Genomic DNA, 16,071 nt, shown 5'->3' with positions numbered 1-16,071 from the left:
TGCCCAGCAAACGAAACGAAATAATCTTTATTTGGTTGGTGTGGTTAAAATGGAATTAAAATAAATAAAAATAAGGCCACCATTAAACTTGGAAATAGAAAAATTTAATGATTCACACACACACACACACACCACGATAATAAATTCTCATAGTCTTGCTTTGTTCTCCCCAGTATTATTCATAGCAGCTTAACATCGGAATCTTCACATTCAAGACTTTGTGGGGTGGATACTTTCGGGAATTCATTCAAGCAACAGTCGAATCTTTCATGTGAAGATGAGCAAAACAACAAGTGGGGAGAGAGAGAGGGAAGAAAAGAAAAAAAGGAAGATGCCGGTAGCAACCAGTTTGGGTTCTATATATAATAGTGTGTTACACTTTAGTCACGCATTATTTTTAATACATGTAATAATAGATTAAAAGTATTTTCAATTCAAAAATAAAAAAATTTGAGTTCGGATTTAATTCTGTCTTTGAATAAAAAAAAATTTATCACCAAAAATACGCTATATAAACTTCGATCTCTGCTCTTCTTAAGCGGTAAGAGCAAGTCTGCGGAAACCACCACAGGAAGCGCACTCTTGCTGAAGTTCCTTCATCTTCTTCTGAGCAGTGGTAGGATCCATAACACCCTCACCAGACTCAGCAGGAAGCTCCCAAGAGAGAAACTCATTGGTGTAGTTGGGAACAAAGTCCTCGGGAAGAACCAAGAGACGCTTGCCATAGTTGGTTACCTTCTTCCAATCACGGGTGACATTAGCCAAAGAGGCCGAGAGGTAGGCATAAGAGCGTTCGTAAATCTTGCGATCAACAACAGTGTTAAGCTGGGGGTTGACCTCAAGGTACTCAACCCAAGCCTTCTCGGGCTCAGAAATGACAAAGTCCGTGGCACGCTTGCAAGCACGCATAAACTTGCGAACCTTCTCCGGGTTGGCGGCAATAAAGTCCTCGTTACCAATGTACAAAATGGTGCAGAAACAGCAGCAGCCAAGCTCAGCAAGCTCATCAATACGAAGCATCTCAACATCGTCACGGGGGCGGCCCTGGGACTCAAGCCACTCAGCAAGCTCGACCATCTGGACGTTCTCCAAACCAATACCAGCGTCAATAGTGCCGTTGATAATAGCCTTAGAGACGTTCATACCACAACGAACAGCAGTGTAGTCATCAGGGGTCATGCCGTAGTGACGAGTAAGCTCATCAATTTGAATCTTACCAAACTCACCCACGTAACCAATGCGTTTGCCCTTAAGAGATTGGAAATCAGTAGTGATACCAGAACCCTTGAGGTAAACAACACCAGTAAAGGGCTCGTCAAGGAGAGAACCAATAGACTTGATAGGGTATCCGCGAGCCTTACCAGCAAGAGTGTGAATCATGGCCTTGAAACCAAGGTCAATCTTACCACTGCCAATAATCTCAGTGACATCACTAGGATCATTGGGCTGGAAAATAGCAACTTGGAGACCCTCATCCTTGAAGAAACCCTTGGAGTGAGCAAGGTAAACAGGAGCATGGTAGGGAGTAGCACGCCAGTTCAAGAGGAAAGTAATCTTTTCAGTAGTAGAAGGAGCCATCTAAATAAACAAATAAAAAAATTAATCATCGCCATCCTATAAAAAAACTTACAAAAGCTGGCCAATTTCAATTCATTGAAAAAAAATAAACTTGACAATAATTATTACTGAATGTGTGTCCCTGCGCTAGCATTACCCAGATCAAGTGGTTAACGGTATCATCTCAGAGCCTTGATATACAACAGCATAACTATGGATTGCAATCAAGTCCCACCCGTCACACATTACAGCGTAATAATCAAAGAAGACTATTTACCTCAAAGAATAAAAAAAAACCAGCAAACTATATAAAAAAGCCTTACTGTAAATTATTGCAGAGGCTAGTTAGTACATAAAAAAAAGATAAGATGGCGATGACGACAATGTGGTTAGAATGATTAACCATCACACATGTTGGAATATGACCCTACTTGTCACCTAAAGTTGTCGAGAAGTTATAAATATATAAAAAAAAAAAGTAGTTGAAGGATAAGCTTAAATTTATCTCAATTGATAGAGAAAATAAAAAGATGAATTGATGAAGAAAAGAAAGAGATAAAAAAAAAAATAAAAAGAAGTAAAGAAAAGACGAAATTACCCCAATATTTATACTTTTCTGGAGTGGAGAAAGTAAAAGCAACCCGGCTGCTTGGTTCCCCAACTAGTGGCTTTATTTCTTGGGGGGAGAGATGCACTAGCCAACTACGCAGCTGCAGCTCCAACAAATTAAATGCCTCGATTTTAGATGGCAGCATTGTGGCATTATTATGGCCTTAGTTACAGTGTTGATCCGGGTTTTTATCATGTGGCAGCATTTTGGCAAGAAAAGGCGATTTTGTTGACTCCATTGGTCTTTTTTTTTTTTTTGTAATTCAACGACACAGATTAGTTTTTTTTTTTTTTTTTGAACTTCAATTGATTATTTATTTTATAAATTTAAATTTAAATAGACTGGGGGGGTTTTTTTTTCCTCCATTTGTTTTTTGAGAAAATCTATGTATATATGATAACTAGTTGATTGGGTCAATCCAATCCTGGTGTGAACGTGGCACAATTAGACCGATAACTACTATAAGTGTGTACCTAAAAAAACTGATTTACATTAACGAAAAAGTCTACAATTATAATTATGTAAGAGCAAAAAAAGGCTTCATCTTCTACTTCTGCTTTTACTTCTCAATTTGTCGTTCTAAAAGGCTTCATATACAAACTAATTTCAATGGCCATATCCAATAAACTCATTCATTTTTAAACACAATTTGTAGGCTACCAAAAAACAAACCCCGAGGAGGTTTGTTTTTAAAAAGAAAAAAAAAGCTATTTGATGACTCATCTTCTAGTAGTCATCACTCCTAAAGTTGAAACGTTTGTGTCAACTTAGTTGCAACAGAATCTAAAATGTAACAACAACAATAACCAGCATTTGAGCGGCGCTACTAAATTGCACGGCTAATGTTGACAAAATATCAAAGCCTTATTTATTTTTTTTTTATTCAAAATGAATATTCAGGGAAACTACAAGAAGATTGGGTTTTGGCTGAAAATGGATTGAATGCCACTTGTTATTTACAACGAGAAACACTAAAAAAAAAAATTGAAATTCATTCTAATTCCAAATTTATTCTAATTCTAATTCCAAATTTTTTTTTTTTTTTTTTTTAAAATGAGCTCTTGTAAAATTGTTGCATCGGTGGCACAACGATATCAATCTTTCATTGTACATTGTGCTCTCTACCTTGAGTTCTAGAATAAAAATGGCCAAAAAAAATTCATTTAAAATATTGACAGTTGAAAATAAAAAGTGTCTTTCATAAAAACGTATATATTAATTAATTAATTATAATGACTTAAATTGGGTTGAAGGTTTTATTTGAATATCATTCTATTGCGATGTAACGGTTCTTAAATAGGAAATACTTTTTTTTTTTCTATATTTCTCTTTTCCAGTTGTATAAATCTTCCCAATCTTCCACAATTTTTTTTTCTTTCTTCTTTTTTTTCCCCCTATCATTATCCCCACTTTTTTTTTTCTTCTTCTTTTAACTGAAGTTTTTTTTTTTTATTCAACGTATCCTCAGAGATTCCTACTTTTCTTTAAACAATCACAACCCTTTTTAAAATGACTGTCATTCTTCAATTAGACTTGGTCCAGAACTCACCAGACTTTTTTACAACGTTTTCTTTATTTTCAATCCATGGCCTTGGCTCAATATTAGATGCTAGTGTTTCCCCACAAATGTTGCTTCTTCTTTCCAACATTTTTACTGGTATTTATCTTTTTGCGGTAATTGTACACTCGGCAATCATTTTCCCTAATCGTACACTCCCCTTGCTTCAGTTTGTTTACAAACACATTCCTAAAAACCCAAATGAAGATATAATCAAGTATTGCGAGTTTTGGATCCTCTTGACTTCTTGGTGCATTTATGCCATTATTTCCTTTATCATTGTTCCTAGTCTTTTGGTGTGGAACACATATATTAACGACTTTATGTTTTGGAGGATCAGTTCCATTAACCTTGACATTTCCTACTTCCCTTCGGACTTTCTATGTCTTACAATGGATACTCTCAAGTACGGTATAATAATCTCAACGATTTACTTGTTTCAAATATCTGTGGCTTGGTCCAATTATGTCTTGTTCCAAACCAAAAATCAAGTTGAAGCGCCCATCACTCTTGAAGATGAAAAATCATTGAGCTCTGAAAAAACTCATACCACTACTTCTTGCAACAATGGTACCGTCTCGAACAATTCTTTGGGTGCTGGTATGACTGCCACTCACTGGGTTGTCTACACTACTCTGTGCTTGATGATGTATCAATTTTCAAACAAAAGAGATATTTTAATGATACCGGTTGTTGTTATTGGACTACCTTTACTTGCTTATTGTATTAGCTACTTTTTTTTAAGAGAGCTCGACTCTGAACAAGAGACTAATGCATCTACAGACAACAAGGAAAAGTACCCAATAGATGTCAAGGTTTAAATGAAGAAAAAAAAAACAACGATGAAGATGGTTAAGAATTTAAAGTTTAATGCCTTAAGCTTATTTAGAAGTTACAATCGAATGCATATTTAGAAATATTTCTATCTAGCTGATGCCGTACTTCTTTTTTTCCAATAGAAGTGTTTCTTATGATGATTTAAAAATAAAAAAAATAATAAAAATAATTATGACAGAGAATATTTTTTATTTAAAAAAATAGACAATTACTTGCATGTAAACCTTTTAATGATCAATCTAATAGATTCTGTATGACTTAAAGTTTAAAATTGGTTTAAACCTGACAATTCGCTAGCACAGGATACATTTCTCCTCATTATTTACTTTTTTAAAATCATAATAATCGTTTAATTTTATTACTTTATCTATAATATTACACCAAAACTTTGTTAAAAATTCTTTTTTTTGATTTATTGATAAGCCAGGATATGAAAATCTCACCTTTTGAAAAAAAAAAAAATACAGACACGAGAAGGGGTTTTCTATTTGCCACTATTGTACTTTTAGTGAAATAGGGTCATGTTCGTTGCATAAAAGTTAATTACTAACATAATCAAAAAAATAAAAAAAAAAAACGAATTAAACCAAGGTTTTAGACAACTTGATCATACCCACAAATTAAATGAAAAAAACTATAAAAAGACTATTTGATTGATTGTTGTAAAAAAAACAATTTTGCGTCAGCCCGGAGTCGAACCGGGGGCTCGTCGATGGCAACGACGAATTTTACCGCTAAACCACTAACGCTTTCACTTTTAGTGATAAGAAAAAGTAGATCGTGACATTTTATATTTGAGCAATTAAATTGTAAAAAAATTAGCTTTTAGAGAAATTGATGATATTACATATTTTAATAATATTCAAACCTTATAAAACAAAATAAACAAAAAAAGATGATAAAATGATTGCTAATGGTATAATTAACACATTATTTTAACTAAAAAAAATACTCTTCTTTTCCTTAGGGAACGTACAGGTGTACATACCTTAACTAAACTGTCATAAAATTTTAGTCTAATTAACTTAGAAATTATTACTAGTAATATAACTTATAGAAAAAATTAAGAAAAGGACAGCATTCTGTAAAAATAAGTGAAAACGGGTTGGGTAAGCTTGGGGTTTCCTGTTTTATTTTATTTTATTTTATTTTATTTTTTTGACAAGCTGGCATCGGAATTAATCCTTTTGATTATAGAAAGAGCAGGGATCAAAAACAACCTGTACTGAAAAGGTATACCAATAAATAGCAAGTCACCAGAGTTGGACAATAAAAGGATCGCTTTAATGAAGATTTTGTACCAAATTATAACTTTTAATTAAAATATATTTATTTTCAATAAATTCTTTTATATATTCAGGAACGTAAAGTTTCAATAATATGCCTTTTTTTAAAGGTTGGTTTGTATTTGAATGATGACAATGGCCAACAAGGTACTGAATTTAAAATATATTTCAATTGTGACAAAAATTTCACTTTGCATATAGTTAATGAATATTATCATAACATACAAGGTACTATTTTTTTATTTTTTTATTTTTTTTTCATCAATCAATTCAATTAAGCTTAAAAATATGCGATGACCTTTAACAGTCCTGTTTTTTATCAAACGGTTTTTCAAAAAAAAAAAAAAAAGTTTTATAACCTGGGGTTACTTTTATGCTTAAATTATTTTTTAAAAAAAAATCGGTCAATTCTTTAATTACTAAATGCCATTTTTATCCTATTAACTCTTCCTTCGAGATACTAACCCTAAAGGTGCTCAGGAACCAAAAATTATTAACCTCCCTCTACCACTTAAATTTTTCTCTTAAAATAGCAGTTGAAATATAGTGATGAGCCGTACCTGTCAATTGTTGACGTCTGTCAAAATACGTAAAGTGCGGGAAGCCTTTAGGAAGTCATACGCGGTAACTTACCCTAACCCCAATGGAATACTTGGGTCAGAGCGGGAAGCTCGATAATATTTGCAGATTTTAACGGACGAGCGGGCCGCGAAAGAGTCTTTAGAAACTACAACCGACAGAGGTGCAGCAGTGCCAGGGTAACAGGCCAGGACGCCTAGACACGAAAGAAGGTACTACGATGGCCCTGAATCACAAAGGAACAATAACAATAAAGGATGACAAAAAAAAAAAATGGAAAATGGAAAAATGATTATAAAAATAATAATTAATATAGTTGCTTGCCATTAATACCTAAATAAAATACATAAACACCGGAGACAACATTAGGTCCCAATAATAATAATAATTTATATAAAAATTATATAAAATAAAAAATAATATATAAAATTAAGCTCAAGTTGCTTCTTTAGCAACACTTCTTGTCGACACAAGATTCCTCGGCAGAGATATTTTTTGCGCAATCCTTGTTTACACACTGCTCATCGGTGCACGACTTGTCGGAGCTAGAGTTAGCACATTCTTCTTTGCACATGTCATCTGTACCACAGCACTTTGCATCAATGCAATCTTTGCATTTACATTCACCTTTAGGGCAAGAACACGAGTCGGTGCTGCAGATTCTTTTAGGTTGACAATTCTTTTTACCAGCAGAACAACAACAAGTAGAATCTTTCTTGTCCTCACATTGACAATAACCGGTAGAAGAGTCGCCACACCGGCAAACCTTTTTGGTGGACTTTGTTTTTTCTTCACAGCAATAATTTTTGGTCGTACTGTCAGAGGGTTTGCAATCAGAAGTCTTGCAGTCAGAAGTCTTGCAATCAGAAGGTTTACAGGACTCATCGGATTTAGTGCAAGATTTTTTAGATTCACAATCTTTCACACAAGACTTTTGCTTAGAGCTGTTGCACTCACAAGTAGATTCGGTGCACATGCATGAATCAGTGGTGCAGCAGACAGAAGATGGCAAAGGATCAACAAGAGCTTTAGTCTTTTGACCGCAGCATGAAAGAGAAGCACACTTGCAAGATGAATCACAGGCACACATCATTGGAGTTTGGGAAGTAATAGTAGAGATGCAGGACATTTTTGTGGTTAATATAGTAGATACTAGTGATTGTAATAATAGAAGTAGACTGGGAATGATAAGTGAATTTTAGATATAAGAAAAGAAAAATTGATTGATGATTAGAAAAAAGAAAGAAAAAAAAAGATAAACAGAAGAAAAGTTGTTCCTTTTATATTTGAAAAAAAAAATTGACTTAAATATAGAAATTAGTTTTTTGACAAGGTCTTGCCACTTTTCGTGGCTTTCTTTTTTTTTTTCTTATTCAAAAGCGCAATTTGTGCCTCCATCTACACCAAAAAAGTACGTCAGCCGCACATATAACACATGCGTGATAATGGCCCTGACATTGTGCGGCTGACTTTAGTCATCTTAATCGCTTCATTCTAGTGTGGCTTGCATCGCATATCAAAATAGCCATTTTTGAGATTTATCGGGGTCACTTGTGAAACGACTTGCGTGGGCGGTTCCAGAAGGTTTGTGCAAAAGAACAAAAAGAAAAAAAAATTATTATGATGTAAACATGGAGTCATTTTTTGGGTTTATCTAAGTCAGATCATGAAAATTTCCTAAAATGGGACATATACAGGAAGTACCGATCACGTCAAGTGTCTTATCTCATATGCTGATAATTTTTTTTTAAAAATTTTTCATCTCTTGTGATCTAATCTCGTTAGTAATCTGAAATCAAAAAATGAAAAAAAAAAAAATTCCTTTTCTACATAACTGACTTGAAAATTTCTAACATATCGCATTTATAAGCATCAAAGATTTTTCTTATCTTGATATAATTTTTCTCCATTATTTTAATTTAGGTTATTAATAGAAAGCAATTTTGATTTTATAAATAAACAAATCACATCATAATGAATTTTTTTAGCATTCAGATATATATAGATATTATTTAATTATTCGAGATTAATAAAATTTAAGTTTACTGTCAAAACAAAACCTCGCTCAATCAACATTTCGTATTACTTCTTGTACTCAATTTCATAAACAGCATTGAACCAATCAACAGCATCTCCAAAAACACGCTCCTTTGCATACTTAATCCAAGGTTGGGAAATGTCACCACGAATAGCAAAACCATGCTCAACACCAAAGTTAAGAGTAAGTCTGTACTTGGCTTTGATTTCTAAAAGAACGTCTTCGGTCTGACGACGAAGAGGTGCCGTAAGCATGTAGTCGTCTTCACTAGCACCAATATATAAAGCACCTTTGATGGCTCTGATTTCATCAATGGTAACAAAAGATGGATGAAAGATAGCCGAAACTTTTACAAAGTCTGTCGCCAAGAGTCTCACAGCATACTTGGCACCAAAACAAAACCCAGTAGCCACAACAAAAGTGGGGTTCCATTTGCTTTGAATTGTTTTCACAACTTGATCAACAATTGGCTGGGTAATTTCAGGAACATGTTTAGGGGCCCAATCGCGAAAAACATCGTAACCCTCTGGGGGGTTGAGCAAAGCAGGGTCACCAGAAAACAAGTCTGGGATGACAACAAAGTAGCCAGTTTTAGCATACTCGTCAGCAAGAAGTTGAGCATTAATAAGACGATGACCAATAATATCACTTAACATCAAGTGGAACTTGGTAGAAGCAAGAGATTCGTCACCAGTAACATAGTACTCAATGCCATCAAGAGTGATGAACTTTCCAACAGCTTCACCAGTGTGTTTAAAGCCTTTGGCGCAGCAGTTTCCAGGAGCAAGAGAAGCCATTTTAGTGATTTTGTTTTCTTTTTTTTTTATATCGAGAGAATTGTAATTTTGTTTTTATTATTTTTTTTGTAAAATTAAAGATGATAATGAATTTCTTTTATATCATTTTATTTGAAGTCCATTGATATCAAGGTTAGGGTAATTTTAAGTGTTAACTAAGCACCTTGTTTGGGTTTCTAATCAACAAGACAATCTTTGTAAGCCCTCTTTTGAGCTGACAAAGTTTCTTTCGAGTATCCATAAGCACCTCGAGGTGCTGAAAAATCTTAAGAAAAGAAAGTAGAAGCGGTAGTTTCTGTATTAAAACAAGGTAAATTAAATTAAAAAATTTTTATTACCCCAGGTTTGCTTTCTTGAATAGTAATCAATAAGTCTCCCAAAATGATAAATTCCTCATTGCAAAGTCAGTCCGATCTCCCCGAAAAGTATCTTGAATGATATCTCCAGAATCTCTTCCAATATGAAGCATCAATTTTTCTTTATCATCATACAATGGCCACCATTGTAACCCCCCATTGTTTGTGTTTGGATTGTAGTGATTAGCAAACGAAATAAAATACTTGCGGTAGGCATTACTGGGGAAACTCTCTGTTGCGTAAAACTGGTATGAAATGTCGCTATAATGGGTACTCCCTAAGAATGGAAGCCGATTGTGCAATGGGTCTGCAAAAAACGTGTATAATGGCGATTTCCTTGTAGGTGTGGCTCCATACTTGAGCATGATTCGTCGCGGCATTGTAAAAATAAGATCAGTGAGAATTGCCGATAGCCATTTAAAATTGGGCCAAAGTTCATTATGTGGGCCAGTCCTAAAGGGAGCTCCTTCAGCGGGATTTTGTGGGTACATGCTCAAAAAGGAGCTTAGTATGTCGCGTGCATACGGGAAAATTCGATGCAGTGCGTTTGCAAACTTTTCAGTCGATGTTGTTAAAAATGCAAAGGCAATTAGTGTTCCTTCATCCTCCAAGCATCCTGCAATAATAGGTATATCAACCAAGTTTTGTGCTGCTACAAAAGAATTTTCATCCCATAATATGCCATCAGGCTTAGGCCCCCAGACGGTAAATAATGTTGCAAAGTCAAAGGAATTGCGCAAACTATGGTCATACATATGCGCTCTAGCAAGTACTTTACTATTCTTTTGTCGCAAGCATGCTAATGCTTCTGTTTGGTTTCCTTCGTGCTGACATCCAGCTGCATTTGAAAATTTCCAAAATAATTTGTTTGAGCTTTGTGAGGTGACTGCGTGGCTAAGAGGTAACAGTCCGCCGCTTTGTAAAATTACTGCATTAAATAAAGGATCTTGTTTAAAAACCTTGGTGATCATTAAATGCGACAAAAGCATAGCTCCACTGCTTTCTCCAAAAGCTGTAATTCTATTCTTATCACCATTAAATGCTTCAATATTTTCCTTGATCCACTTGAATCCGTTAATCAAATCCCACATTGCTGCATTTGTCGAATTTTCAGCTCCAATACCATAACCCCCTAGAAACCCCCATGGTCCTACACGGTAGCTAAGGGAAACGTAAATGACTGGTTCATTCAATTCCACACTGTCTTGAATAAACCTGTCGCCTGGGTAAAGCATGGTGGATCCAAACTGAAACGCGCCTCCGTAGACCCAAACCATGACTGGCAACTTTGCATTCCTTGAAAGACCAGTAGGTCGGTACACATTAAGTCTTAAACAGTCTTCACTTTGCTCAGAGTTTAAATATTTAGGGTTGGATGACCAGCCAGCAAAGGGTACCAATTTTGCCAAATAATCCATAATCTCATATGAATCTAAACAATGACAGGGGTTGCCAAAATGTGTTGCTTGAAACCCATTCAAACTGCCTTGGTATGGGACTGATGGTTTAAATCTCAGATTTCCAACTGGCTTTTCTACAAATGGAATGCCTCTATAACTTTCAACATCGTTTTGAGTTATGCCTGTAATAACATCCCCATTTTTCATAACCACATTGACTGAGACAGTAAAAGCAGTAAATAGAAACCATACAATTAAAGCCAGAGATTTCATTTTTTTAGTGTACTATATTACATCGTTATCCCTTGATTAAAGATTTTAAAAGATATTTATATTTTTCATCATTTGCTTTTCATTAAAAAATTGCATAAACTACATTACTATAATAAGAAAAAAAAAATAAGAAAATTGCATAAAGCAACAGTTATTCAAACGCTTTAATAACTGTACAAAATAGACAAATCCCCCAATGCATAATCGGTTCTGTCTCTGCGGAAATCATCTTTTCTAGTGCTGCCACTGTCAGCCATAATATGAAGCATCTCGAGATTTTCGTTAGTGTACTTGGGCCAGTAGGGAAGGCCACCATTGTTGGTATTAGGATTGTAATGATTGGCAAAAGAAATAAAATAGTCACGGTAAGCTCTTGAAGGGAAAGTATTGTCCAAGTAGAATTGAGGAATGAGACAGGATGCATGGGTGGTACCCAAGTAAGGAAGAACATTGTGAAGGTTGTCAGCCCAAAAAGTGTAGGTTGGTGCTGATCGGTTCTTCTCACTATACCTGAGCATAACACGGCGAGGAATTGTAAAGATAATATCAGTAAGTAATGCAGAAAGACGCTTAAAATTGGGCCAAAGCTCATTTGCATCTCCAGTTCTAAAGGGAGCACCTTCAGAAGGAATATCAGGGTACATTTTCAAAAAATTATTTAAACGTTCACCACCATTAGGAAAGATGCGGAGGAGCTTTTCATCAGTGGCAGTGGAATTAAAAGTCAAAAAGAATAGGGAAATTAAAGTGCCTTCATCCTCTTGATTACCTGTAATTATTGGAATGTTGGGAAGGCCATCACGTCTTACATTTTTAAAAGAGTTGCCTTCCCAGAGAATTCCATCAGGTTTAGGGCCCCAAACAGTAAATGTGGTTGGCAAGTCAAAGAAATTTAAAAGGTTTTGATCATAAGTTTGGGCCTGGTAAAGAACCTTTTCATCCTTGGTTCTCAAGCAGGAAAGGGCCTCGGTTTGGTCACTCAAACCACCACAGCCTGCAGCTTCAGAAAAAGTCAAAAATAAGTCATTGGAACTGTTGGAGGTAATGGCATCACTTAAGGGAAGAATACCACCACTTTGCAAAATGGCAGCATGGAAAAGTGGGTCTTCTTCATTAAAAGCAGTACTAGTCATAATATGAGACAGAAGCATGGCACCACTACTTTCACCAAAAGCAGTAATTCTGTTTTTGTCACCATTAAATCTGCCAATATTTTCCTTGACCCAGTTAAAAGCATTGATAATATCGTAAATTGCAGGATTAGTAGAATTTTCTGCACCAATAGCCTCACCACCAAGGAATCCCCAAGGACCAAGACGATAGTTGAAAGTGACAAACACAACGGGTTCACCAAGTGTTACCGAGTCTCTAATAAACTTATCTCCTGGGTAAAGATTACTGGAACCAATTTGGAAAGCACCACCATAAGTCCAAACCATGACGGGAAGTTTCACATGCTTGGGGATACCGGCAGGTCTGTAAACATTGATTGTCAAGCAATCTTCGGCTTGATCTGCAATTTTGATGGCATCAAGAAGAGAAGGAGTTTTCCAACTAACCAAAGGAACAGCTTTTGCAAGATAATCAAATGATTTGTAAGGGTTAATGGAATAGCAAGCAGGGCCAAAGTCAAAAGCTTCAAATCCATCCAAACTTCCCTTGAAAGGCACAGAATGTTTAAATCTCATGTCACCCACAGGTGGCTCAACAAAAGGAATACCTCTGTATGATTCAACACCTCTTTTTTCGTAGCCTAAAATGTTATCTCCATTTTTTAATCTTGCTTGGACAATACTTGGTTTAACTGGTTTTTCGATTGTAAGAGCAGGCTTAAAAGATTTGAATCCATCAAGGTCTGGTTTGCTGGGAAGCATTTCTGGGGAAGGAATCATAGCGTTAATGCCGCCCCAAAGAGCAGCACTGGTATACAGTAATTGTAAAAACTTCATTATTTTGTTTAATTGTTAAAAATAAAAGATATATGAAGCAATTCTATTTGATTTTATACTAAACCCAAGACGTTTGGAGATAAAGAGGGGATTAAAACGGGTTAAAGCGAAGCATTGATACAATGGATGCTTTGAAGGATAAAGAGGGGTGTTGATTGAAAAATCCTGTAATGAAATTTAACCAATATTAAAGCGAGTAAATAATTTATGCACTTTTTGGGTAATCAATTTTAACAAGAATAGCATTTAAAATGTGGTCTGTATAAAATTTGATTCAAAAAAATACTATATAAAGATCGATGCATTATGATTTTTCGGAGTGCAATCTTGAAAGAATGTTTAATAGCTGTTTACAAAAGCGTAACCATATTTAATTTTAAGACTGTTACTTTTCTTGATTTTTACCATTTTACTGAAATTTGAAGCATAATCAAATATTTATAAATCAGCATTGAAGAAATGCTATACCATTTATCATTGAGAAATCTTCAAAAGTTTAACGCAGTTAATGTGATTTCCTTATTAACTTACGCAAAGTTATTTAGAATATAAAAAAATAAACAAACAGTGTGATTTAGTTACTATGGAAGGATTGGATGGTGAAAAAAATACTATTTGTAGCCTTAACTACGAGCCAAACAGGCCGAAAGGCTGGAGTGATATTTAAAGTTTAAACTTAAAGAAAACGTTTTGTTTAACCAAAATCTGTTACCTGCTGCAATTCCTTAACTTTTATGAAAGGGTCCACTCTTTTAAATTTTCAACTCAATTTTTTTTTTTCACCATTGAAGAAAATACTCTACTTTGATATTTTTTTTTTTTCATTCGTCAGAACTTTTAGTGAAGCATATGCTTTAGTAAAAAAGAAATAATGAATCCCTATATCGCTACAGATATTTTGTACCAGTAACATGGAAGGTATGCAAAACCAGTTTCTTAAAAAAAATTAAAATAAAAGTTGTGAAGAGTAAAATCACTGAATAAAGTAAAAAATAAGGTATCGTATTGACAAAACCTAATTGTATGATAGGCTGAACCTAAAGTGTCAATTTTTGATTTTCATTAATCTTTTAATTGTAACGTGTGAATATTTCAAGTCTAACAAAACTCTCTATTATTTTGACAGCTTGAAAGTGTAGATTTTTTGGTAACTTTAATATACTAATTAAGAATTTTTTTTTAAAATTAAATTAAATTAAATTAAATTAAACTAAATAATACTTTTCAAAATTTTTTCAAACATTAATTTTTAGAAAACGAAAACGAACAAACTTTTTTTTTAATAAGCGCTGCTGGCTTATTGACTGTTTAGCATGGCTTTCAAGCTATTTAACAAGGCTTCTTGTTCTTAAGAGAGTCCTTAGAAGGAACCTTGCTCTTCCATCCAGAAAGTTTGCCATTCATATCAGACTTGGAAGGAACCTTACTCTTCCAGCCAGAAAGTTTGCTGTTCATACCAGACTTGGAAGGAACCTTGTTCTTCAAGCCAGAAAGCTTGCTGTTCATACCAGACTTGGAGGGGACCTTCTTTTTCCAAGAGCCAAACTTGGATTTCCAAGAAGAAAAGTCACGCTCAGCAAGAGTGTTTTCATCAGAACCTTCCATCTCGCTCAAAAAGGCAAAAACATCTGCAGCATCAAATTCCTCAGAAGTCTCATCGACAGCAGCCTCGTCAAATTGGAAATCATCAGCAGTTTCATCAACTTCAGCATTGTTAGAGAAGTCAAACTGCTCATCATTGGAAACCTCCTCAAACTGGGACTCGTCAAAAGGAGAGCCTTCAAATTGACCGGGTTGGGAATCAAACTCATCAGGCTGGGCAGCAGCACCATCGTCAAGGAAAGCAGGAGCAGTGGGGACAGCATAAGGAGTCTTGGTCAAGCAAGGAGTGGTAGTAGGCTTAGGCTTAGGAGCCCAGGTAGGCTTGAAGGTGGTGCAAGGAGTGGTAGTAGAGGTAGTGGTAGTGGTGGATGTAGCAGTGTGGGTAGATGTGGTGGTGGTTACCTTAGTCTCAGGGCAAGGAGTAGTAGTAGTGGTGGTAGTAGAGGTAGTGGTTGGCTTAGGAGCCCAGGTAGGTTTAGGGGCCCAGGTAGGCTTTAAGGTAGTGCAAGGAGTGGTGGTAGGCTCAGGGGCCCAAGTAGGTGTAGCAGTGGTGCAAGGAGTGGTGGTAGGCTTGGGGTACCATGTGGAGGAGGTGGTGGTGTCACAGGGGAGTTTCTTTGACCAGGAAGACTTTTTGCCAGACTTGGAAGGCATCCAGGCAGAGAGCTTCTTCTTCCAGTTGGTCTTGGAACCAGAAGCCTTCTTGGAGGCAAGGAGCTTCTTCCAAGAGTTCATCTTGTCAGTCCAAGCGCTGAAATCACGGACAGAAAGATCAGCATCAAAGTTTTCAAGGGCAGAAAGATCAACAGGCTCATTGGATTGAGGGATAACCATGGCATTGGCAACAGCCATGATAGAGGCACCAGCAGTCAACAATTGAGTAAACTTCATTTTTTTTTTCTTAAGAGATTTAATTAGTCGAAGAGATTGATTGAGAGAAGCTTACCAGAGTTGTTTAATTGTTTGTCGATAATGAAAAAAAAGAAGATTTCAGATGAAATTATCATTTATTTATAATTGAAGAAATTGAATGTCAAAATGTCCGAAAGATACAGTAGAAGATCTAGAGATCAAACAAATCTGTATGAGAAGTGATCTTGGTGAATTTTCATACTGGGAAAAAGGTAGCAGCGTTTGGTCTGTAAGATAAGAGCATGTTTGGAAAAATAGTTAATAAGTCTAATCAAATCGAATTCATGTTGAAATATTAACCAAAAAAAAATTATCAC

The 16,071-nt window shown here is 35.4% G+C and overlaps 7 protein-coding genes across 7 annotated transcripts; 1 reads left to right on the top strand and 6 right to left on the bottom strand.

The window, feature by feature from the left end:
• Positions 1-534: 534 nt before the first annotated feature.
• SAPINGB_P004113 (uncharacterized protein) lies at positions 535-1,578 on the bottom strand (the record flags this gene model as incomplete). Its single annotated transcript, XM_031998828.1, has 1 exon — positions 535-1,578. One exon carries the CDS (start codon positions 1,576-1,578, stop codon positions 535-537), a length of 1,044 nt encoding a protein of 347 aa, XP_031854719.1.
• Positions 1,579-3,676: 2,098 nt separating this feature from the next.
• Positions 3,677-4,546, top strand: SAPINGB_P004112 (uncharacterized protein; the record flags this gene model as incomplete). The annotated part of the gene is made up of 1 exon (XM_031998827.1): positions 3,677-4,546. The coding sequence occupies one exon, from the start codon at positions 3,677-3,679 to the stop codon at positions 4,544-4,546; it is 870 nt and encodes a 289-aa protein (XP_031854718.1).
• A 2,329-nt stretch (positions 4,547-6,875) lies between these two features.
• On the bottom strand, positions 6,876-7,556 carry SAPINGB_P004111 (uncharacterized protein; the record flags this gene model as incomplete). The annotated part of the gene is made up of 1 exon (XM_031998826.1): positions 6,876-7,556. The coding sequence occupies one exon, from the start codon at positions 7,554-7,556 to the stop codon at positions 6,876-6,878; it is 681 nt and encodes a 226-aa protein (XP_031854717.1).
• A 953-nt stretch (positions 7,557-8,509) lies between these two features.
• On the bottom strand, positions 8,510-9,262 carry SAPINGB_P004110 (uncharacterized protein; the record flags this gene model as incomplete). The annotated part of the gene is made up of 1 exon (XM_031998825.1): positions 8,510-9,262. One exon carries the CDS (start codon positions 9,260-9,262, stop codon positions 8,510-8,512), a length of 753 nt encoding a protein of 250 aa, XP_031854716.1.
• Positions 9,263-9,626: 364 nt separating this feature from the next.
• On the bottom strand, positions 9,627-11,291 carry SAPINGB_P004109 (uncharacterized protein; the record flags this gene model as incomplete). Its single annotated transcript, XM_031998824.1, has 1 exon — positions 9,627-11,291. One exon carries the CDS (start codon positions 11,289-11,291, stop codon positions 9,627-9,629), a length of 1,665 nt encoding a protein of 554 aa, XP_031854715.1.
• Positions 11,292-11,455: 164 nt separating this feature from the next.
• SAPINGB_P004108 (uncharacterized protein) lies at positions 11,456-13,240 on the bottom strand (the record flags this gene model as incomplete). The annotated part of the gene is made up of 1 exon (XM_031998823.1): positions 11,456-13,240. The coding sequence occupies one exon, from the start codon at positions 13,238-13,240 to the stop codon at positions 11,456-11,458; it is 1,785 nt and encodes a 594-aa protein (XP_031854714.1).
• Positions 13,241-14,569: 1,329 nt separating this feature from the next.
• Positions 14,570-15,733, bottom strand: SAPINGB_P004107 (uncharacterized protein; the record flags this gene model as incomplete). Its single annotated transcript, XM_031998822.1, has 1 exon — positions 14,570-15,733. One exon carries the CDS (start codon positions 15,731-15,733, stop codon positions 14,570-14,572), a length of 1,164 nt encoding a protein of 387 aa, XP_031854713.1.
• Between the last annotated feature and the right edge of the window lie 338 nt (positions 15,734-16,071).

Source organism: Magnusiomyces paraingens (genome assembly GCF_902498895.1).
Source record: "Magnusiomyces paraingens strain CBS 517.90 genome assembly, contig: contig3, whole genome shotgun sequence".
NCBI lineage: Eukaryota > Fungi > Ascomycota > Dipodascomycetes > Dipodascales > Dipodascaceae > Magnusiomyces > Magnusiomyces paraingens.
This window is presented reverse-complemented; position numbering and strand designations above follow the sequence as displayed.